The 23,899-nt window shown below is 56.8% G+C and overlaps 1 protein-coding gene across 1 annotated transcript in view; it reads right to left on the bottom strand.

Moving 5' to 3' along the window:
• Positions 1–261: 261 nt before the first annotated feature.
• ITGA11 (integrin subunit alpha 11) overlaps positions 262–23,899 on the bottom strand; it is a 114,103-nt gene continuing 90,465 nt past the window's right edge. The window contains exons 16-30 of the mRNA XM_041746500.1: positions 23,303–23,469; positions 21,818–21,960; positions 20,312–20,422; positions 16,727–16,812; positions 15,688–15,895; positions 13,075–13,173; positions 12,218–12,294; positions 11,094–11,183; positions 10,043–10,133; positions 8,222–8,335; positions 7,922–8,008; positions 6,419–6,529; positions 6,212–6,307; positions 2,196–2,309; positions 262–1,548 (exon numbers count right to left, since the gene is read on the bottom strand). Coding sequence (XP_041602434.1) covers positions 1,477–1,548; positions 2,196–2,309; positions 6,212–6,307; positions 6,419–6,529; positions 7,922–8,008; positions 8,222–8,335; positions 10,043–10,133; positions 11,094–11,183; positions 12,218–12,294; positions 13,075–13,173; positions 15,688–15,895; positions 16,727–16,812; positions 20,312–20,422; positions 21,818–21,960; positions 23,303–23,469 — 1,666 coding nt within the window. The 3' untranslated portion in view covers positions 262–1,476. The remainder of the gene's footprint in view (positions 1,549–2,195; positions 2,310–6,211; positions 6,308–6,418; positions 6,530–7,921; positions 8,009–8,221; positions 8,336–10,042; positions 10,134–11,093; positions 11,184–12,217; positions 12,295–13,074; positions 13,174–15,687; positions 15,896–16,726; positions 16,813–20,311; positions 20,423–21,817; positions 21,961–23,302; positions 23,470–23,899) is intronic.

The following is a 23,899-nucleotide window of genomic DNA, read 5'->3' as shown; positions in this document are numbered from 1 at the left end:
CTTCAACCATCCAAAAGGGTCAAGATGGAATTGGTGGTCTTGTGAGGGAGGACGTGCTCCATCACTGGAGATGTTCCTCCCAGACCAGGCAGCCGTTTGGAGGGGATGTTGTCGAAAGCAAATGGTGGACAAGTCCCTTCTCAACATTTAGAGCTAATGGGAAGGAAGGAGGGCCCCCACATCTGCCTCCTTTCCTTCGAAGAGAAGAGGTAAGCTCCCCAGGACATGTCCTGTCCACAGAATGGGATGACAGCACCTTGGTTGTTTTCAACACTGTATTTTTTTTTTTTAATTTCAAAAAATATTTACGACAGTAAAGGTCGTACTATGTGACAGGGGGACAGATGCCTTTGATGCATCCCCCTTTCATTTCTACCTCAAAACAAGATTAAGGCATAAATTACTCGCTGGGCACCGGGCGTGCCTGTTGTCCTCAAGGCGCCGTCATTGGTGGTACCACTTGTCCCTTGAGCCAGCGGATCAGGTATTTGCCACCGAGGTTGCAGAGACTGGGGTGCCCCTACACTGGCTTTAACCAGTGCAGCGTTCAGGAGGGGACCCCTCAGCAGCGCTGGCACGAGCCCTTCTCTCGTGCACGGTGGGTGGGTGGGGGTGTGTGTGTGTGCATGGGTGTGCGCACGCTCATGTGTAGGAGGTGGGTGATGCATGAGGGGGCTCTGCTCCCCTGCTGTGGGGCCTGCGGGGCAGGGCAGGGCAGGCAGGTGGGGGGACTGCGGGCTGGGACGCGGGCCCCAGGGAGTGCCTGGCGCACCTGCTCCCGCGGGGGGGCGGGGGGCGGGCCCGCCTGCCTCCCCAGCTCCAGGTGGGCGCCCCTGTTCTGCATCCCAGCTGCCCATCCGTCCCAGTCTCTGCGTCCCAGGGTCCGTCATCATCCCTGGCCAGCAGCTGTCACCATCCTGGGCCCCAGTTCATTCAGGGGCAGCTGCAGGGACCTATCTCCTGCCCACGGAAGAGGCTGGTGGGACTCGGCGCCTTGGGCCGCCCGGGATGCAGGGTGCGGGGTGCAGGGGGTGGGAGGACAGCAAAGAATGCAGATCTGCTGCTCCACCGGGCCCTACTGGGACTCGAGGCCTGGAGTGTGCAGAGTGGCAGGCTTTCTCCCCCGGTGTCTTCTGAGGATGGGACGGGAAGGTTCTGAATTCCTAGCACCTTAGTGGCCCGGGCAGCAAATGCCCCCACAGAGCCTGGGGGAGCCTTTGGTGTGCTGCGGGAGGGGGCCCTCCAAATCACCAGGGCTCCGCGTTGGAGGTGTCCGGGCCTCCCAGGAGAGCGGTCCCTCTTGAAACCAGCTTGAGTTGCTTTCAGAGGGTGCAGGCTTGGTCTCTCAGGAGATGAGGTCAAGTGCAAAGCGAGCTGGTGTCTTCTCCACCCCAGCTCAGTGGGCCACGGGCCTGGGCCCGCAGGCTGCCTGGACCGGTGTCCTGGCCCCCATCAACTTGCAGCCTCCTCTGAGCCTCACTCCAGCCCTTTGGGGGTGGGGTCCAGGCCAGGCTCTCTCCTGCGCTTGGCACTTTTAAAGAAGCCGAGCTGCGGGAGGCAAAGGGGGATGTCTCAGCGGTGGGCAGGGAGGACAAGACCCGTCTCTCCTCCCTGCTTCCTGCCACTAACCCTCCTAAGGCTCCTTCGCCAATACCCCAGCTACCATGGAGTACTCCAACCCCCAGCCCAGCAGGACTCCCTTGGCGGGGGTGGGGGTGGCTGCAGTGGAGTGGATGGAGCTTGAGTCAGGAGGCGAGAAGTCTGGCTGTCTGACCCTGCCCCAGTCAACACCCCTTCCTCCACCTCCCTCACTGCATCTATGATAGGAGGTGGAGGCCAGGGGTTCTCAACCTGAGGTTCAAAGACAGAGAAAGGTTTGGGGGCTTGTTAACAGCCTGACTCTACTGGAGAAATTTTGTGTTTATGTGCTTGCTTCTTTTTCTGATAAGAGGAGACTTAGATTTTATCAAGTTCTTAAAGGGACCCACAGAAGAGTCAGAGCCACAGGTGGAAGGTCCTCGGGTGGCCATAGCTAATCTGTCCGCTGCGGTGAGCGGCAGATGATTCCGTAGCAGGCAAGCTCTGGGGAGGGGGCTGAGTGGGTGGCAGCTCCCACAGGGAGGATACGGAGCCTAGAGGTTAGCGCCCCTGGCCTGGATGCTGCTCTCTCCACCGCCTCCCTGCTGGGGCCTCACCTTCCATAGTGCCAGGACCAGCAGGGCCAGCAGCAGGAGGCCCCCCAGGGTGCTGCCCACAATGATCCAGATGGGGATCTGCGAGTCTTCTTGCTTGGAGATCTCAAATGTGATCTGCAAGGGGAGGAGTGCTTGAGGTCAACAGCATTACTGTTCTGGGGCCCCGGGGGGTAGCCGGATGACAGGCGATGGCCAGTGCCTGGTGGGATCTGCTGGCGGGATGGGTGGCACCCAGCCTGCAGAGTCTTCGGAGCACCCAGCCCTTGCACAATGGACAGGAGAGTTAAGTGACCCAGGTGATCCTGCCTCCTTTTTGAGACACTTTCCGCCTTTGGCCTCGGGCCACTCTCACTCCTCCTGGATTATCCTATCACATGAGCTACTTTTTTCTTATTTTCTCTGCTGCTTCCTCATTGGCAATCTAAGCCAACAGAAACTTAGATTCTGGGCTGCTGGATTCTCTAGAAGAGAAGTGAGATCTGAGAGGCCTCCTAACCTTCTAAATTTTGGTGGTCCTTGTGCCTCTGTCCCTGGCCTGAGAACAGCAAGGAAGGACAGGGCTGCTATTTGCTTTCTTGGGGAAGCCGGTTTGAGGGTGAGGAGTCACTTTATGTGACTTTATGCTTTATGTAGAGTCACTTCCTGGAGAAGTTTACCTATAGTCTTATCCGGTGAGCACAGTGGGCCCAGGGCCCTTCGTGCTTTTAGGGGCCCACAAAGATATTCTAATTTCTTTTAAATTAGAAGAAGAAAAATATAGTCTTGCTTGGATTATGTTTGTCTTTATAGGGACACTGTCATAAAATAATCATCTAAATTATTATTATTGTTTTTTAAGGATTTTATTTACTTATTCATGAGAGACACAGAGGCAGAGACATAGGCAGAAGGAGAAGCAGACTCCCTGGGGGGACCCGATATGGGACTGGATCTCAGACCCAGGGAATCAGGACCTGAGCCAAATGCAGACGCTCAACCACTGAGCCATCCAGGTGCCCCTAAATTATTTTTTAGGGAGGAAGGGGCTCTGAGGGTAAAAGTGCTCCAGGCCATGTAAGGCCTCACGTAGCCCTGGGCAAGCTCACTCCATGGTGGGGCTTTACCATCTATACACAGACGGCTGTCACGTTTCTCCCCCTACCTGGCCTCTCTGCTAAATCCCAGACTCCCATCCTACCCTCTTCCTGGCCCACTTGGCATCTTTAACAGGTCCCCAAACACACTCTTGATCTCACTCCTCACCCTCAAACCGGCTTCCCCAAGAAAGCAAATAGCAGCCCTGTCCTTCCTTGCTGTTCTCAGGCCAGAAGCCTTGTACGGGGCGCTCTTACCTTCACGACCACATCGCCAGCAAAGCGTGTCCATTCTACCTTTGAAGCACCCAGAATGCAGCCAATCCTCCTGCCTCCAGGGCCGCCTCCTTGGAGTGAGACCCCGCCGTCCTCTCCCCCAGAGACTGTAAGACCCTGAACTGCCTCCCGGCCTCCACCTCTGCAGTCTGTCCACCGCACGGCAGCCGGAGGAAGGCAGATGTATTCTCTGCTCTGCTCCCAGCACCCCCAGCTCGGAGTGGAAAATGAGCGTCCTTGTCCTGGCGCACAAGGCCGCACACCCACTGGCCTCATCTCCTCCTCCCTCCACTCCAGCCCTCCTGCTACCCAGCCCCCGACGTGCCAAGCACACACCCACTGTGCAGTCTTTGCATTGCTGTCCCTTCTGCGAGCAGGGCTCCCCCACCCCAAGATAGCCACGTGATCCCCCCATGCTCCATGGCCTCTGTCTGATGTCAGTTTATCGGGGAGGCTTTCCCCAATCTCCTTGTATAAAATAGCCCCCCCCCAACCTCCACCCTTTTGCGCCTGTGTTTTTCTGGGCAGACCTCATCACCACTCAACACTGATATATTCGAGTGTCTTGCCAGTCTTCCCAACTAGAATGTCAGCTCCAGGCGAGCAGGGCTTTATCTGCTCTGTTCACTGTTCTATCTTCAGTGCCTGGGACAGAGTAGGAGCTCTGTCAACATGCTGGATGACTGAATGAATGAACCCCCGAAGCAGCCCTGGCTTGGCCGCGGACACAGTGCTCAACAGGAAGCAAATCACAGCCCCCTCTCTGCCTTATCTCACACAGCCTCAGTTTCCACATCTGAAAAATAGGGGCAGGTGTACCTCACGGCACCTTGAGGAGTGAGCCAGGTACAGTGCCCGGCTCAGAGTCAGGGCTCAGCAAATGGCTCGGGCCTTCTATGTTCTCTTTCCACCCAGGAAGGCTGGGACCTTCTCTACCTCCCCACCCCCGGCACCAAGCACGTAGCCAAGCCAACAGAGGCTTAGATTTGGGACTGCTGGATTCTCTAGAAGAGAAGTGAGGCATCCAGAGAGTATTAGGGAGATCTGAGAGGCACCTGGGTGGCTCAGTGGTTGAGCGCCTGCCTTCGGCCCAGGGCGTGATCCCGGGGTCCTGGGATCAAGTTCCACATCGGGCTCCCCGCAGGGAGCCTGCTTCTCCCTCTGCCTGTGTCTCTGCCTCTATCTCTGTGTCTCTCATGAATAAATAAATAAAATCTTAAGAAAAGAGAGGGATTTGCGGGGAGGTGGGAGTGGAGAATTCACTTAGAAGACATGAGCTAGTTGTAGAGGGAGGGTAATGTGTGCATGTGTGTGTATGCGCGTGTTGTGGCGGGGTGCTGAGCCTGTACAGCACCTCTTCTCTCTTGGTCACCTGCAAAATTCTGACACATGTCTTAAGATTCAGTCCAAGTGGACTGTCTTCAGAGAACTTTCCCTGGACATCCCTCCCCCAGGCCCAGCACCTGTGCTCACCCCCAGATTGCAGCCATGCTTTGTTATCTTCATCCCCTTGTCTGCTTAATTCATCTCTGCATCCCCTGGGGGCCTGAGTCATAGGAGGAACACCCAACAAATGCTGGATGAATGAACAAATAAAACTGCTTCTTAGCAGGGGGTCCTCTGCACCTGCTCCCCCTCTGCCTGGCAGCCCCCCAATCTGTTTATGAGTGATATTTGTGTGTTTTATTAAGGTCTGGCTTCCAGTCCACGCTTACTGTGCTTTCCAGCATCTCCTGGGGACGGGGCCGGGGGGGCTTGGGGATGTGTGGGGTGGCTGCTGGGGGTTAACTTGGCCTCTGGTACAGGACCACTCTCACAGACCCCAGGCCACGGACGGTTTAAACGGGGATGTGGCCAGTGGAGGGCAGCAGTGTCCCACGTCCCATGCCTCCTCTCTCCAAAGGTTTAGGCTTTTCTTCAAGACCCAACTTCTCATTTTCTCAGGAGAGCAGGGCACACAGGAAGAAGCCCCACTCCCTTCCTGGGCCCTGATTCAAGCCTGTCTGGTCTATGACAATCCAGCTTTATCCAATTCAAGAAAAGTCCCAGTACAGAGACATCTTGCATCCCTTGCTCTTCACGGATTCAGTTCACACCAGACTTCTAAAGCACGCTATATGCATTTCTTTAGATTGGAGGTGAGAATGGATAGGGAGGAGAGGGGTGGCTGGTCACTCTAGGCTGCCAGCCTGCCCAAGACCCTGCCTCACTGCTGCTGGAGCCAATCAATGGGTCCCTCCCTGCCACCCCCCCCACCGCCCTCCCTGCCCCACGTGCCCCTCCCCCCCTCTCCCCACCCCCAGGCAGGCAGGCCTGAGGTCCAGTTCTTTCCTCTAGTGTAGAGTCCACAAGTTCCCCTCCTTCCTCTGCTTCCCTGGGGGTGCTGCGCTACAGAGCCTGCCCCCCTGCCCCCCTGCCCCCCCCTCCCCCCCGTCAGGCACTGGGTAAATGCCTGCTTCTGGCCCCCTCCCTACTTTGGCCCCTAAAGGCCTAATTGTCTTACTTATCTCTTCTGATGCTGCACTAACTGCTGATGGGCCCATCTCCCTCCTGCAGGAACACAGGAGCAAAGAGTATAGGAAACTCTAGGGGAAGGAGTTGGAAATAGGGCGGATTCCCTAGCTGGTCTCGCTCAAGCTCAGGCCTGCAGGGTTTCCAGGGGCTCACCTGGCGGCTGGGATCCTCCTCGCGGAAGATGAAGGGACTGTGGAACTGTCTCTGCAAGGCCGCATTGACCGTGATCCTCATCAACCTGTACTTGAGCTGTAGGATCAGAGGCCTGGTCAGAAGCGGACCCCTCCCCTGGAGGGAGACTCCCCAGCACCCACTGCCTGCCCTTTCTTCCTTGGAGTGGAGCCCAGGTGCCCTACTTACTGCTTTTAGGGACCTCAACCACAGGTTCCCCAGCAGGTGGAAATTGATTTCCTGGTTGGGGGCCAGCCTCACGTTGCAGTTGATGGAGATGACATCAGAGGTGCTGTGATTCTGAAAGAGGAGGTAGGTCTCAGGGTGAGCGACCAGGCTCTGGGGGAGCAGGGGAGGCAGCTAGCCCAGCCATGAGCCAAGCAGAGGCTTGGGCCACCAGAGAGATAGCTGAGCTGTGCGCCTTGCCCAAGTTTTGCTCCTGGAGGCGGGAGGTGGGGCAGAGGACCAGGGACCAGAGAGGTGGGGAGTGGGGGGGGACACATGGGCTGCGGTGGCCTGGGGGTGGCCAGAGACAAGGTAAGGATGGTATATCTGATGCCAGTTGAAGTTGTACGTAATCGCGTGTCTTCCAGGAGCAGAACTTTGGTTCGACGTGAGGGAGCCTATAAATGTCATCACCACACAAACAGATTAAAGGAGACAGTTGTATGATTACTGTAACAGATGCAGAAAAAGCATTTTAGGAAATCCAACTTCTGTTTATGGTAAAAAAAACTCCCAAGGAATGTCCTGAATCTGAATAAAGACTATTACAAAACAACCTACGGCAACCTATCATATTTAATAATGAAAAAAACAATTTTTTTTTAAAAAAAAGGAGGTTCAAGACAAGACTGTCATCATTTCTATTTCCCACTGCCCTGTAGGTCCTACCCAGAGCCAGAAGATGAGAAGAACAGCTTACAAGGATCGAATGGTAAAGCTAACACAATTATTATTTACAGATGATACCATCTTGGCGGAAAACCCAAAGAAATCATCAACTAATCAGAATGTATTAGGTTAGATTTGTTAGTGTCCCTCTCTTGCAGCCACCTCAACCCCACCCAGGCTCGGTCTTCAGTAAAAGTACACTGCACTCAGAAAATACTTTGTGTCACGCACTCGTTTGGGGAGATAAAACCAAAACAGCCTTGATTTTGTTTGGGGGAAGAATAGTGAAAGTTTGCTCAGAAGCTGGTATCTGGGGACAGTGGCAGCCCTGGGAACCTAAAGCTGGCAACTATGAGCAGGTGTCTTGGGGAGGGGCTTTGGGAGGTTACATGAGCTCCTTCCATCTCTGGGGACAGGGAGGACCCAGCTGATGGGGTCAGTGTGTCCAATGCAAGCCATGTAGGTCCTGGCCTCTGTCACCTCACTCCGGCGGGGCTTCCCCTTCCCTCTCTCCTCCGTATCCTGCTGGCCCTTTAAGGCACAGGTGTCATTTCACTATCCCTGTTCCCTTACTGGAGGTCATCTGCTCTGCTGTCACTCTCTTGACACCTGTCACAGCCTCGTCCCCTGGCTTCTTTGACACTCACTCTCACGTGTCTTCTGAGATGGTGAGCTCATGAAGAGCAAGACGTGTCTTTTCTCCATCCTGTTTCCTCTGGGTTCAAGGCTGGGCACACTGTGCTCTGGGCAGCTCTAGTGCCACCAGATACGGAGAGGGGGGCCGCGCAGGACACTCACCAGCTGTGGGGCCCGGGTCAGGTCTTCCTCCGTCGGGGTGTGCCGGTACTCGGTGCTGTTTCCCCAGATGTTACAGGATGTGTTCACCTGCACAAGGGCCACGTGCAACCGGCCTCACCCCCAGCACCAGCACAACCCAGCATCCCAGAGATGGTCCTTTCTCCTCTCTTCCCCGGGAAGGCCCTGCTGGCCCTGGTCCTGGCAGGAGGAGCTGAGGTCTGAGCACGTGGGGACACACCTGGGGGGCGGTCTCTCTCCAACTGGTCCCCTCTGTAAGCAGGTTCCCTAGGGCCCTGGTACCTGGTCAGTGAGGAAGTCCCTCAGCATCAGCAGGCGGTTGCCCCCCCTGGTGGCGATGGGGACGGTGATCTTCATCATCACTCCATGGATGGGGAACAAGCCCAAGTTTTGGATCTGTGGCCAGAGAGGGGAGGAGTCAGTACTCCCAGCAGCTGCGGGTGGGGTGTGGGGTGGGGGTGGGGTGGTGGCGGGGAGGGGGAGGATGAGGTCCATGGGGGTGATCCCCACAGCCAGGCCTGGGAAGCAGGCCCCTTCATGTCCCCTGGGGGCATATTTCTTGTAGGAGCTCTAAAGCTCCCTGGAATCACAGTGGGGCGGGGGTGCATGGGGGGTGGGCCACACGGACGAAGTTGCATGAAAGTGCTGAAGGGGCCGGGTTCCTGGAGGTTGAGGACAAGCCAGTGGAGCCATGAGGCTGGGGAGCAAGGTCACGTCATTTTCCCTTGGCTGAACCACCTTGGGCTGGGGTCGGGGCGGAGATGCTGAGAGCAATGAGTTGATCATGAGGGAGAATCATGAATTAATGAAGGCTCTAACTGGCGAGCAAGCGGGGGTGCACATTCTAGCTGTGACCCATCCGGTGTCGGAGCAGCAGGGCTCTGGAATCAGAGGGGCCGCGACATGCCCAGGGCCGTGACCGTGTCCGAGCTGTGTGGCCTCGGGCAGTGGCTAAACCCCTGCTGGACCAGCCTCCCAGGCGCCAGCGTATCTGAAGAGCAGTTCCCAGCGTCAGCCTGCCCCCAGCTCTCACGCAGGGTTCAGGGGGCGGGAGCCGGTGCGACCCACTGGGCGGACTGCTCCATTGCCTCCTCATTCTCCTTCTCGCTCCTTCCTTGCACGGAGACAGAGGGGAAAGCCACACTTCCCAGCCTCCCGAGGTAACTGGTAGGCTGAGGAACTGCCAAGGAGCTTCTTTAGCAGGGAGGGGCTTGCTCTTCACTGCTTCCTCCTTCCCGGGATGAGAACGTGATGGCTGGAGCTGCAGCTCTTTTGGACCATGAGGTGAACTTGAGAGGCTGGGAGCCACGTGTCGAGGATGGTGCAAAGGATGGAAGACCCAATCCTGAATGACTTTGTGAAGCTGCCAGCGTGGACTTCTTTTACGGAAAGAACAGACCCTGGCCCATTTAGACCACCATTTTTTATATTTTTTAAATTCTATGCAGCCACACCTAAACTTCACTGATACATCTCTCAGTCCAGCTCTTTTTTCTTTTTTCTTTTCTTCTCTTTTTTAAAAAAGATTTATTTATTTATTTATTCATGGAAGACACACACACACACACACACACACACACAGAGAAAGAGAGAGAGAGGCAGAGACACAGGCAGAGGGAGAAGCAGGCTCCATGCAGGGAGCCTGACACGGGACTTGATCCCGGGTCTCCAGGATCACATCCTGGGCTGAAGGTGGTGCTACACTGCTGAGCCACCCGGCTGCCCTTTTCTTTTATTTTTTGTAAGATTTATTGATTTTTATATGAGTAGGGGGAGAGGGGCAGAGGGAAAGAGAGAGAGAACTTCAAGCAGACTCCCCGCTGACCACAGAGCCTGATGCAGGGCTAGATCTCACGACCTTGAGGTTGTGACCTGAGTGTAAACCAAAAGTGGGATGCTTACCCACTGTGCCCTCCAGGTGTCCCCCATTATTTTCTAGATGAGGACTGAAAGCCTCAGAGAGGAGAAGGAACTTGCCTAAAATCACACAGTGAGTGGGTAGCAAACAGGGGCGGGGCCGAACCCCAGGCACTAGCAATGACTTCAGACTCCTCCCCTCCCAAATGGGGGCTCCTCGGCTCTTGTTCCCTCTGCCAGCCTTACTTTGAAGACGCAGCTGAAGGGAGGCCCGATGCCATCGTACATCTCCAGGGAGCTGTTGGGCTTGACCTCGTAGTGGCTCAGGCTGCTGCTCCTGCGAGGACAGAGGACAGGGCCGCCGTGAGCCCAGTCGGCCTTGGCCAGTTGGGTAAGTGCATTTAAGAGGGTGTGGGCATGTGCCTGGCTCCCCTAGACCACAAAAAAGAGCTTTGCTCCTGTGTGCACGGACAGGAGGGCTGTGTCAGGGAGGATTCAGAGCCTCCGCAGGATTACAGCTGAGATCAAGTAGCGACCTGCCTCCTGCAGACGGGCAGGGACCAGAGAGCCCGTTGTTTGCTAGCCCTGCCCCGGCCCCTCTGCCCAGGGACATGGTCTCTTTGGTGCATGAACTTGCCCCCGCCGGCCGTGGCATGGGAAGGCCTGAGCTGGCTTTCTGTGTGGTTGCTGCCCTGCCTCCTCCAACTGCCTGGGAGCCCCCAGGGGACAGGCTGGGGGCCAGCGGCCCAGGATGGGGAGGGGAGGTGGGAGCAGTTTGCCTCGAGGGGAGAAGCATTTTCTCACTTTCACTGTGTAGAGCTGCTGGTGCAAGGTGGTGATAATGAAAAGCAGATGGACTTTTAGTAGGGTATTAAACAGTGAAATAGTATTATTTAGTAGGATTTTAAATAGTAAAATATTATTTTACTATTTTACTAATAGTAAAATATTACTATTTTAAAATCCTCTCCGACCACACCCCCACCGATTGCCTGCCCTGGGGGTGGACACCTCCCAGGGGGGCCCTGGGCCTCCCTCTTTGTCCCTGGTGGGAGTGCCCTGGAGGCCAAGTCTGTGTCTCCCCTGCGGCTATTTTGATACCACCCGCCCTGCATGGCTGGGGCTGCACTCCCAGACCCCTCAGGGACACACCAGCTCTGTGTCGCAGTCACTGGACACTGGAGCCTGGCCCTTGAGACCTCGGGTCCTATTAGAGCCCCCTAGAGGGAGCTGCATCTTAGGCCTCACTTCTCTTGGGCATCCTCCAGCCTGGGGTCCTGGGCACCCCCCTGCCCACCTGGTGAAGAGGACATCAGCCTCATATTTGAGGTGGAAGCGCAGGAGGGCCGTGTTGTCTTCCTTGGTGCTCTCCTCCTCATCACTGTCACTGCAAGGAGAGCCACGTGGAGCGGTCAGCGGCTCCCGCAGCTGAGCCCACACCCTGGACGGGCCCACTGCAGCGCCTTCATCCGGGCAGAGCGGGGCTTGCTCCCCCCACCTCCCAGCATACAGGTGAGAAAAGGATGGCTCAGAAAGGTTGGGTCAACTTCCCATCGACACACAGCGTGTAAATAGTGCAACTGGGAGCAGAGCACTGGCTCCTCTCCTCCTTCTCCAGTGTTCTTTCTGCCTGGACTTCTCTCTTCTAGGACATTTTTCCATTTTAGAAGACCTTCCTTGGGGCACCTGGGTGGCTCAGTGGTTGAGCGTCCGCCTTTACCTCAGGGCGTGGTCCCGGGGTCCTGGGATCGAGTCCCGCATCAGGGTCCCTGCAGGGAGCCTGCTTCCCCCTCTGTCTCTGCCTCTCTGTGTGTCTCTCATGAATAAATACATAAAAGCTTTAAAAAAATGAAAAGACCTTCCTTCCCCTACTCTGTGAGGATAAGCCCTGCTTTGCCTATCTTCAGGGGCTGCTGTGAGGCCTGACCATTTATCCACGGTGCTCTATAACTGGAGGTTGTAAAAATAGGTGCCATAGAAATCACTATTTAAAGGTAAGGGTATGGGACGCCCGGGTGGCTCAGCGGTTGAGCATCTGCGCTCGGCTCAGAACGTAATCCTGGGGTCCCGGGATCGAGTCCCACATCGGGCTCCCTGCATGGAGCCTGCTTCTCCCTCTGCCTGTGTCTCTGCCTCTCTCTGTGTGTGTGTGTGTCTCTTATGAATAAATAAATAAAATCATTTAAAAATAAAGGTAAGGGTATTATTATCTATATCTGAGCGGCCACAGAAATGCAGCAGGTGTGTGCACACTTGGGGACTGATGGGGGGTACCGTCCCGGGTTGGGGCAGGGAGGGATGGCCTGGTGATGATTCCACTGGGTGCAGGGGGGCGCAGTTGCTAGCAGCAGAGCAGGGTGGGAGAAGCAGCGAGCAGGGGTGGGGGGAAGGTTGGGGAGAAGGAGAAGGCGAGGCCCTGACCTGCCAGTGGTGAGCCGGATCTCCAGATGGTGCAGGAAGACGGATTTGCTGAATTCAAAATCTAGCCGGAAAGCCACCTGCGAGGAAGAGGTCCAGTGGCAGGGTTCTGGGGGGCTGGGGGGCCTGGGAGGCTGGTGGGGGGGCTGGGTGTGCGTCTGGGCATGGCCAGCCCGCCTCTCCCTGCCCCTGCTCTCATCCCTCTCTCCCTTCCCCCAGCCTTGCACACCCTGGTCCTGGGAACACGCTGCTGCTCTGACTGGCTCTTTCCTCAAGCCCTGCTCTCCAAGCAGCCTGGTCTCAGTAGGGTCTTCTCTTGCTCCAGAACCTTCAGTGGCTGCCCACTGCCCAGCAGTGATGGGCCTAGGGTCCACGACCTGGAGTCTGGGCTTTGGAGATTCTCCTTCCTGGAGAATTAGCTTCTCCCCTGACACCTTCTACCCACTTTCCACTTGCACTTTGAAGCACGTGATGAGCGCTCACAGAATGGTCATGTTTCTCCCAATCTCTCCCCCTGCACTCAGCAGGATGACGGAGGCCAGACTTGGAAAAAATGTGTTAGGATAAAGGGCAGCAGGGATAATTGGCCAAGAGGTGGTGAGAGAGCGGTGGGTGGGTGGGAGGGGTGCCCTCCCAGGTGCCCCCTCCCCAGGTGAAGGTGCCGATGCTGTCTGGAAGTGGGCAGGTACCTTAGGTCATCTGAAAGCCATTTCCCGGGAGAGAAAACTAACATACTTCAAAGCCATGTGCAGGCTTCTCCATCCCTCCGTCTCCCCTCTGTTCACTTCCATTTCTCTGGCATCCCCAGTTTCTCCCAGGACCCGCCCTTGTCCCGCCCAAACACCGTCCCCAGCCTCAACCTTGGCCTTGGCCCGGAAGAAGGGGTAGCTGACATTGCAGACTTTCTTGTGGAGTCTCCTCTCCTCGTTCACGCACTCGATGCTGCCGTCTGAGTCGTCCTGGGGGCGGGAGGGGGGCACCGGGGGCAGCAGTTGGTGGACCAGGGACCCAGGTCTGCGGGCCACCTGTGCAGTCTCTGCCACCTGTACTGACACTGTAGCACAGGCCCTTGCAAGGGAGCTGGGACCACAGGGGCTCTGGAGACAGGGGTGGCGTGGCTCTGAGCTGGGGCCCCGCTGGGTTGGCCCAGGGCCGCTCCGCACCGGACCCAGGGAGGGACTGTCACACAGCACTCAGCTTGCTGCTGCTGGGTGCCCATGTGGCATCGGCCTGGGTTTCATCTGGCTTATCTGTAAAATGGGGATGGGAGTGCCGACCTTCTTTGGTTGCTGTGAGCATTAGGTGGCACAATGCCTGTGACGTGGTGCCTGGCAACACCCAGAACAGCGTAATCACTCAGTAGGATGAAGCTCTGTCCCTAATGCGCTCTGCACCCTTGGGCGCTGGCTGGCTACATGCCTGTGTGTCTCGTTGGGCATGCACGTGCCCATGTGGATGGAAAGGCAGATCTGCGTCGACTCTGCACGTGCGGGTCTGCATGAAGGCACGTGTGTGCACCTGTGCCCGGCTGCATGCGTGAGGAACACGTGCATTTCCTCGGAGATACAGGTAGGTCCGGATGCCTCTGCGTGTGTGCGCGCGTGTGTGTACAAAGTGCACGTGATCAGACTAATGCATTTGTATCTGGCTGGGGGGCTGCTTCCTCCACTAGAGCTCCCCTTGGACAGATGGGGTGCAGAGGGGCAAACTGGAGAGAGGAGTTCTCATCTCCCAGCTGGGAGCAGTTTCTGGGCTGGGGCTGAATGGGCAGCATCCTGTGAAGGAGCCAGGCTGCCGGTTACCCCTCTGCACCACCTGCCGTGTGTGTGTGTGTGTGTGTGTGTGTGTGTGTGTGTGTGTGTGCAGCACTTTATGGAACACACTGTCCTCTTCTCTTTGCCTCCCTCAGTTCCCAAAGCACTTCTGTGCCACAGAGATGAAATTCCAGGATTCCTGCCCCTGGGCTTAAGAACAGGCTCAGCACTGTAAAGTCTGGGCCAGGGAAGCGATGAAAGGTGGATGCAGGCTTCGGGTTCGGTTTCCCTTAAACACCCCAATTCAGGGGCACTTGGGTGGCATCTGCCTTCAACTCAGGGCATGATCTCAGGGTCCAGGGATCGAGTTCCACGTTGGGCTCCCCGCAGGGAGCCTGCTTCTCCCTCTGCCTGTGTCTCTGCTTCTCTCTCTGTGTTTCTCATGAATAAATATATAAAAATCTTTTAAAAATTAAAAAAAAACCAATCTAGATGCAAACATCACATGGGCTCCGCATCTTCACTCAGGGCTGTGGGGGGCTTGGTGGTGGGGCCCAATCCTTGGCCTGCTAGAGGGAAGGCCTGGTGGCAGTTCTGCGGGGCACGTGAGGACAGAGGGGCCCCGGACAGAGGGGCCACCCTGCACTCTGGGCTCCGTGTTGATGCTCTGAGATCCCTGAGGGTGGAGACGGTGTCTGCAGGGACCTGGGACCCTCCAGCACCCACACATGATGGCGATGTCCTGGGTTTACTCAATCACCGTGTCTTAGGGGCTTCTCCGTGCTTGTGCCCCGCGGGATTTGGGGTTACAACAGGCCAGCATGAGGCACTGTGTTTCCTCGGGGCACACACAGGGCTGTGCCGGGTGGGGGGCGTGCTGCGTGGGGCTGGAGGAGCCTGTATGGCCTGCTGGGGCTTCGGGAGGCCACTGCAGAGCACGCAACACGAGGCCTAACTGCCATGAAGTGCTGGCTCAGGAAGCAGCCGCTGAGTAGGAACCCCACTCTGCCACTCGTAGGCCCCTTCGCACCTCTCTGTGCCTCAGTCTCCTCCTCTGTAAGATGGTAACCAAGACGGCACAGGAGTTTGCTGGACAGGAGGGACCGTGGTGGGACAGGCCTCAGTGTGAAGGCCGGGGTTCTGGGAAACAGCTGTGGCTGGGGGGGCTGAGGGTGTGGGGGTGAGGGCACAGGGGGCAGGTGATGGGGCATCAGGACAGGCCTTGAACGCTACAACAGTCTGGAATTTGTTGTGAGGGCAACGGGGCATGACAGGAAATTTTAAAGTGGGGAATAACCTTTTCTGGATCTTGTTAGAATGGCCCTTTTGAGAAAGCCTGAAGGATGAACTGTAGGCAGAGGGTGTGAATGAGCTGGTGCGCGCACGTGGTGTGTGTGTGTGTGTGTGTGTGTGTGTGTGTGTGTGTGCACGCCTACTCATCTGTGTCCCTAACAGGCTGAAAGACATTCCTCCCCACAATCCTGAACGGCTCAGGCCCTCCTCTACTGGTGGTTCTGCACCCTGGCTGCACACTGATGTTACCCAGGCCACCTTAGAGGCTCCTGCTGCAGGCCCCACCTGGCACCAGATCCACTGGAACCTCGAGGAGAAGCCTGGCTGTGGGTATTTGTAACCCCCTCCTCCCGGGTGATTTTAGTACGCAGCCAGCCAGGCCCTTGGCTGGACTCAGGTAGGCCCGGCAGGTCACCAAGGTCTTACCTTCTGGATCAAGCTGGCAAACTGCAGGTTTGTTGACTGGGAAATATTTAGGACGGTGCTATAGGCATTCTCGCCCCTGTTCTCCAGCATGGCCTCCACTGCGACCCTTCGGCGAGTGCTCTCGATGATGAAAACCGTGGTGTCAAAGGACAGGGTGTATGTGGAGCAGTCCTGCACGGGCTTCCTCAGCACTCGCTGGCAGTACTCCCTGCAGGACAGAGGCCCCGAGGGGCCAGGCAGGTGGAATGGGGGGGCAGGGGGTGTGCAGGGCCAGATCTCACTACATGTGTCACCTCTCTACTCAGCATGTTTCCCTTTTGGCCCTGGCTACCAGGAAGCTCAGGGCTCCACGCAAAGACAATCTTGATGAGTAGCCTAGATGGCTTGACCATTCGCTTCTCCACCCTTCTACACAGTTTGCATGCGCTATTTCTATTTATTGTATACGTCTTCTATCTAGTCACCTCACGGTTGGGTAAAAGTAGAGCATGGATTATTTGAAAATAAATGATGTAAACTGAAAATAGAACATTTTTCATGATTTTTCCTTGTGTGCTACTTTTTTTTTTTTCCTTCTGGGATCAGGGAGCTCGTGGGCACCCTGCTAATCCTCTGCTAGCCTCCTTCTCGTTGAGCTCAAGCAGTCCACAATGGGCTGTACAGGTCACCCTGCTGGGGGCTTGGGGGATGAGCATCCAGGATCACAGGTCCTGGTCTCCACCTTTCATCTGTTTGGTACTAAAGACTCCAAAGAAAGGATTCTTTTTCTTAAGCAAAATTTGAGGAGGTTGGATAGATGAGTCCTTTTCATTTTGCAGAGGAAGTAACTGAGGCCCAGAAAGGAAAGGCCCAGACATGCCCGAAGTCACACAGGAATAAAGAGGCAGAGCCTGGGCTAGACCCAGGGTCCAAGTTCAGTATTTGATCCATGCTGCCTATAAGAACGACGTGCAGGAAGTAATCGGGGGCCCTGGGAGCCCCAGATCTACTAGTAGGGAGGGAAAGGAGTCAGGGTGGGGGCGGGGAGGAGCTGACTCACATGGCTGTGGGCAGGTCACTGCGGGCATCCAGCAGGAGGTCAGGGACACAGTGCTCATCCTCGTTGCAGCCGTTCCAGAAGGGCACCTGGGCCAGGGAAAGCCAGGGAGGGGTGGCTGGGTGGCCCCTCTGCTGCCGGCCATCCCTCACCCCCTCAGCACACCATCCTAGACATGGGCTTTGTCTTCTCTGCCCTCCTCACAGACACCACCCTGCTGTTCCTCATGCTTTTGCAGAGACAACTCCCTTCTTTAAAACGTGGTTAAAACTCGGCTTCTCCCAGGTCCCTTTCAGTTCTCAACTCTCTTCCTCCTTCGGCTGGTACCCAACCCTCCAGCAGGGCGATTGCAGTCCATGTTTACAGATCAGCTGTGCTGGGGGCAAGGTCTTAGGTAGTGGGGGTGCCGGAGGAGGAAGACATAGCTTCTGCTCTCAGCTCATGGGGAAGATTGGTACGCGAATAAATAATTAGAGTGTGAAATGTGCAAAAAAATCTTGGAAATCTGTATGAGGAATAGGAAAGGCAGAGGGAGGAAACAGTCACTTTGGCCTGTACATGGTCAGAGAAGCCTTCAGGGAAGAGACAGTCGTAGGTCGGAGTTCTGAAGGATGACCATGTTAGCTGCGTGACCAGAGGAACAGGGAAGTCGAATGGAAGGACGAGCCTGTGCAAAGGTCCTGAGGCATGAAGCAGCATGGTGAGTTTGGGAAATGATGGGTGGTTTAAGTGTTGCCGTATTTTGGGGTGGAGAGGATGGAGAGATGGGGGGGTGGGTTCTTACAGAGCCTTGGGGAGTGCCTTGGAGCTGATGGGAAGCACTGACTGCTGCAGGCAGGGGAGTATCCTATCAGCCCTGCATACTGAAGGCTCCCTGTGGCTGCTGTGGGTGCGTGAACTGGAGGGATCAAGGCTAGAGTAGGGAGCCCACTGAGGAGGCTGCAAGAGATGATGATGGCCTTGGAAGGGTCCTGGGTGTGGAGAGGAGACAACAGGTTAGGGGCGCACCAGCGGTGGGGTCCCTAGGACCTGGAGTTCATCAGAGCTACAGGGCCCAAGGCCCAGGACATTGGACAGGTTCCTTCCTTAGCGTCTGGAAGGGTGGTCGCACCATCCGTTTGGAAACACAAGGGTTATGTTGAGTCAGTTCTGGGGCACCATGACTTTGAAGCACTTGTGGTCTTTCCAGGGCAAAGTGGTCAGCAAGCGGTTGGGTGTTCGGGTCTGGAGCTGAGGAGTACAACTGTCCCTCCCGAGGACACAGCCGAAAGCCAGGGCAGGGGGAAGAAGCCCGCACAGATCTGAAATCCATGGACTCTTCTCGAAGGGGAACTCCTCAGTCTCATGAGATCCCCACGCGGCCCATGGCTTCCCCATCGCTTGGCCGATTTGCAGCTGGAAGCAGGTACGCGGCAGCCGCCAGAGAAGCAGCGCAGCCAGAGTGGACGGAGTGAGGCCTTCCGGCGAAGGGACATAGTGGGAAGGCCCGTGGTGGCCCCGAAGGGCTTCACTGAACCCCAGCACCCGTGTTCCCCCGCGACTGCGAGTCTCTGATAGGATACTCCACCCCCACCCAGCCTCCTGCTTAAAAAGAGAGAAAACTGGGACTCCGGGGTGACTCAGCAGTTGAGCGTCTGCCTTCGGCCCAGGGCATGACCCCAGGGTCCTGGGATCGAGTCCGGCATCGGGCTCCCTGCATGCAGCCTGCTTCTCCCTCTGCCTGTCTCTGCCTCTCTCTCTCTCTCTCTCTGTGTCTCTCATGAATAAATAAGCAAAATCTTTTTTTAAAAAACCCTGCATTAGGGGTGCCTGGGTGGCTCAGTCAGTTAAGTGTCTGCCTTCAGCTCAGGTCATGATCCCGGGGTTCTGGGATGGAGCCCCATAAGGGCTCCCTGCTCAGCGGCAAGCCTGCTTCTCCTGCCTCTCCTGCTCCCCTGGCTCATGCTCTCTCTCTCTCTCTCTCTCTAATAAATAAAACCTTTAAAAAAATGGATAAAAACTGTACTATAACCTTCAGAAACATTTCCATCCGGTTGATTAAAAGGAATAATTAATGTGATAAGCAACTGCTGCACTCAATTATACGGAACAGCTCATTCCCCCGGGAGGCGAGATATCTCAGCGCTTGAGCAGCTACATAGGAATCTGTCGACGAGGGGGATCCCTGGGTGGCTCAGTGGTTTAGCACCTGCCTTGGGCCCCGGGTGTGACCCCGGGGTCCCGGGATCAAGTCCCGCATTGGGTTCCCTGCATGGAGCCTGCTTCTCCCTCTGCCTAGGTCTCTGCCTCTCTATGTCTCTCATGAATAAGTAAATAAAATTAAAAAAAAAAAGGGGGAATCTGTCAACGAGCGCTGGGCAGAATGTTTCTAATTTGCTAGAAATCCAGATTAACAGGACTTTAGAAATTTAGCTGTTCCTTGCAGCTCTCAATAATATGATGCAGGTTCTTCCTCCTGAATGTTCTCTTCACGCATCCCTTCAGCCTGCCCTTCTCACTTCTATCCCTTACTTACAAGGTCAACGCCCCTGGAGTAAAAGGCCACTCTGCCCACGCCCGCAGAGCTGGGCCTGGCCTATTCCTTGAGGTCCAGCCGAAAGTCACCCCCTCCAGGAAGCCCTCCCGCCCTGGCATGAGCATCTGATTGCTCAGTTACGACTCCTCTGAGCTCACTGCCGTCTTGGTCCTGGCCTACGCCCCTCCTGCCGGCTGGCACAGCTTCCAGCAGCGTTGGGCAGAGCCAGCCCCGCGCGTTAATCCAAATCATGGGCTTCGACACGCTCACTCGTAGAACAAGTGGCAGCTTCCCACGGGTTTGCTGTCGTGGCTCTGTAATTACGGCGGTGGGGAAAACAGGGGGGGGCGACGCAGCACACCGGCTCACCGAGGACTCTGGCTTTGCCAATCCACTCCCCACCCCTTCTCGAACATTCGACAACCTCTCTGATATGTTTGTGATGCAGAAGCAGGAGAAAAGAGGGAAGAGGTGAGGGTCAAGGAGGGCTGGGTGGTGGAATCGGAGGGGGGTGGTGTCAGGGAAGGCGGGGTGGGGGGTGGATGGGAGCAGAGGGGATCTCCAGGAGCTGTGCTGCTCCTTAAAGTCCAGAACGGTTCACAAACTTCACCTGTTCCCCCTGCACAGTTCGGACAGAACTAAGCTGTGCTCTTTCCTTCGAGTGGGCTGTCGGTGGGAGGAGCACATGAGTGTTGGATACCAGAAAGTTCTGACGTCCCCAGAGCCGGGGATTAGGGGCATGGTCGAGAGGCTGGAGCAGAGCTGCAGAGCAGGCTCTGGCCTCCAGAGCCCTCACCCATCCATGGGGGAGGCAGGTGGTAGAGACCCAAGGGCGCTTCTGGATCTGTGATCCTCCAGGACCCGTCCAGGGCTCACCCTATGCTAGACAGGGGGGTCCTTGACCTCGTTGATGAAGGAGGAGGGAAGGGGTCGTGCTGTGGGTTCGCAGGGCAGGAGAGGGGAGGGTGCTGCAGGGGACTCGGGGGTGCACTCTGGATCTGGGCTTCAGGGAGTGGGTGGGGGCCGGGGGTACTGAGCCCCCGGGGTCGTGTGCCCCGGGTGCCAGGATGTACCGAGACTCGGAGGGTGGTGGGCCAGCCGTCGTCCAGCACCGGGCCATGGTCGGGGTCCTCCAGGGAGTACTCCACCCAGAAGGTCACCGGCTTCACGTAGTCGGCAGTGTCCTGAGGAGGAGATGGGACGGGGTGAGGGTGCGTGGAGCACCTGTTCCTGGGCCAGGACCCTGAGAAAACTTCTGTTCCCTGAGGCGGGAGGGCAGCCTCCCCATCGGCCTCCAGGATGAGTCCAGGATAGAGGAGCGTGCCAGGTGGCGGGAGGTGCAGCAAACCCTCCTCCCGCTGAGACTTCAAGGCCTGGCACCGGACCCCTAGTGCCTCGGCCTCGGGGGAGCCAGGTGCCCCCCCACCCCGTGCGCACACCCTGGCGAATTCCAATGGCCTCTGTATGCTGGTCTCACCCCCTCCTTCAGAAGCTCCTGGCACAGCCCCAGCGCCGTGACACGGCTTCAGGGGTGTGTGGACTCAATGAATGAACAAATGTGTGGATAAAACAGGCTGCTCCGATGCACCCAGGTGTAGATGGTCAAGAAGGGGACGCTTAGAGATGCCTATAAAGTCTCCCAGGTGGAACCCAAATCCTGATGCCACTGGCTTCTTTGTATCCAGGCCGTGGCTCTCCCCAGCTTGGGCTTGCATCAGAATACCCAGGCGGGCCCAGCGACGCACTGAGGCCTGAGCCCACCTCCAGAATCTTGGATTCGGTGGGTCTGGCCTGGGGCTTGAACACCTGTGTTGTTAACAAGGGCCCCTGTGCCGGGGCTGCTGCTGGTCCGGGGGACCACACCTTGAGAATCAGTACGCCAACCATCAGAGGCGACCACACGTTAACAGACGTGAGGACTTCCCACATCTGCTCATCTTTCTGACTTTTGGCCTTTGAACTACAGGGGTCAGGTGGGCTCTGAGTGCCCCCTGCTTGCGTCTCCAAGGCTGGAGCGGTGGCATGGGTATCTGGAGCTTCTATGGGGCCGACTCTTCATCTTCTTCCTTATTTGTAAAACCAGACACTGGGCCACTGTGGGTTCTCTACCTCTCCCAGGCTGCCCACTCTGGGTTCCTCCTCCCTGTCTGCCCCCACCATGGGCCCATCTTGCCTGGTCCTCATCTTCAGCCAATGCCTGCTTCCATTCCCTCCCTACAGACTGACCCCTGTTCCCTCTGTGCGACCTCACGGAGCCTACCTTCCTCCCCAGATTTCCTCCCCCGCTAAAGACACAAAGGGCATCAGAGAGGTGGGGGGAAGAAGGGATTTCGCAGAGGGTACCACGAGGTGACAGGCAGTGTGTTCTAGTGGCCTTTGTTCCAGGGCATGAATATGGGGCGGCCAAGGTCCAGGACACCGCACCCTGGCTCGCCTCCTGAGACCTGCTGGGGGCTTGGAACTGGCCTGATGCCAGCTGAGCTCTCTGTCTCCCCCATGGCAGCCCCTCCTCCAGCTCTGTGTCCCCTTCCTGTCTGAGCTGGGTCCCTGCCGGCGGGGCTGCCGGGCGTCAGGCTCACCAGGACATGGAAGCTGATCCGCTCACAGTGCTCCTGGCCGGAGGAGAGCAGGACAGCTCTGTTGGTGTACCGGTCGCCGCCCTCATCCAGGTGGGCCCGCGGCGTGTACCGCCTCTCATCCATGGTAGCATTGTACCTGATGTCTGCAGGAGGGAGAGGGCAAAACCATGGAGGTGGAGCCACAGTTCCACCCAAGACTCTTGGCCTGTCTTTTAAGAGAGCCTCCTGAAAGCTAGCCTCCTCCAGGAAGCCCTCTAGCCTGGCCAGGGCAGAGCTGCTCTTCTCCGCTCGGGAGGCCTGGTGTGGGTGGGAAACTCCCAATGCAGGGATCGAGGGAAGCACTGAGAAAGGAGAAAAAGAAGGAGCCAAGGAGAAGAGAGGCGAAAGGAGGTGGGATGAAGAGGGGGGCTGATAGCAAAGGGAAAGAGAAAAAGGAAGAAATGCAGGAGAAATGAACGAGGTGGAAGAGGAGGCAGGATGAGGGGCCAGGCTGTTGCGCTCCTTTGAGCCCCCGCTGGAGTCCTGGACACCCCCCAGCTCTCCCTCCACCTTCCAGGTTTTGCCCTGGCCTCCGGGATCCTGTCAGGCCTGGGTCAGAGCCTCTGCAGGTGGCAGTCCCCACCCCACGAGCCCCTGCTGCCAGCTTCTCAAACCTAAGACCCTGTTCTGGGGTTTAAGGCCTGCAGCCTTTAATGAGACTGATCTTTTACTAAATCCAGGAAAGCCTTCGTCTCCTCGCCTGTGCCCCAGCCAGCCCTCTGCATGTGCCAGGTTCTTGACCTTTTTCCTTTTACAGATAAACGTTGAAAGAGGAGCACAGCTGCCCAGGCTGGCCCTGACCTCTCCCCCACCCCACCCCTGTCCTTCTGGTGGGCCCTGCTCCTTGGCTAAGAAGCTTTCAGAAATCCCAATTGGCTGCCCAGGGCCCAGTGCGGTCCCAGAACTCGCAGCCACTACTTTGTGGGGCCAAGTGGGCCCAGGGCGGCCGTGAGCAGGTGTCTGGCTGCCACCCTGGCTGGAAGTGATGGTCCTCAGCAGGAAATGCCCTGCCGCAGACGCATACCCACTCTGCGCGGTGACCACTGAACCTGGGGCCTTCGTCTGTCTGACCCTATTGGTTCCTGCTCCCTCTCTGGGCTCAGATTCTTTCTCTGCATCCAGGCTGCCCTCTTTGCTTCGCTGCTTCCAGGTCCCTGTTCTGAATCCAAGTTTTGCACCCCAACTATTCCCTTCTTCCCCCGGCCTCTCCCTTGTTGGTCACTGCTGCAGACTGCCACTCTTGCCCTGTCATGATATCTCCTTCTTGGCTCCTTGGAATTAGGTCATCAAATGTGGTCATTAAGGTGGCTCAAGGGGTGACCTGGCACTTGAAAACCATTTCAGTGAAAGCCCAGGTTTTGAAGCAGGGCAATCTCAAAGTTCACAAGGGAGACTGGGGCTGGCAGCAGGAGGTAGGAGGTGGGGAGTGGGGAGGAGCCTGTTTACCGACTGTGTCCTTCTCGAAATGAGGTGCCAGGAAAATGGGTGTGAAGCAGAGGAAGGCGGCCAGGCAGGTGGCGTCCCTGCCGCTGCGTTTGCAATCCCTGTGGAAGATGTTGATCTTGGACGGCTCAAAGTGGAGGCTGGCATTGATCTGAACCACCGGACGGGACCTGGAGCAGAAGAACACTTGGCTGGGGGTTGGGGTACTTGGCCGCCCCTGGAACCCAGGGAGAGAGAAGGGGGGAGATGTGGGGCAGCAGGCGGAAATGAATCTGTACACCTTTGGCGGAGGGCAGACAGGGCCCCAGATGTCAAAATATTGGGCAAAAAAAGTGACGGGCAGGTGGAGGGCAGGCGCGTAGCCGCAGAGCCGCCCTTCATCATCTCCTAGCGGTTGTACTTGCTGCAGACCACACTGACTGCCTCGGGTGTCCTCACCCCGTCCCTGGAAATTCATTAGAATACTCTGGAGAGTTTTAAAAGAATCCTGATGCCCAATTTGCCTTCCAGGGCAAATCTGATCAGAATTGGCATCAACATGTCTGAAAGCAGTGCTTCTTGAATTTTAATGTTTGCACAACTGCAGGGGTGGGGTGGGGG

Source organism: Vulpes lagopus, chromosome 2 (genome assembly GCF_018345385.1).
Source record: "Vulpes lagopus strain Blue_001 chromosome 2, ASM1834538v1, whole genome shotgun sequence".
Classification (NCBI taxonomy): Eukaryota; Metazoa; Chordata; class Mammalia; order Carnivora; family Canidae; genus Vulpes; species Vulpes lagopus.
Note: the sequence above shows the minus strand (reverse complement) of the source record. Positions and strands in the feature narration are given on the sequence as shown.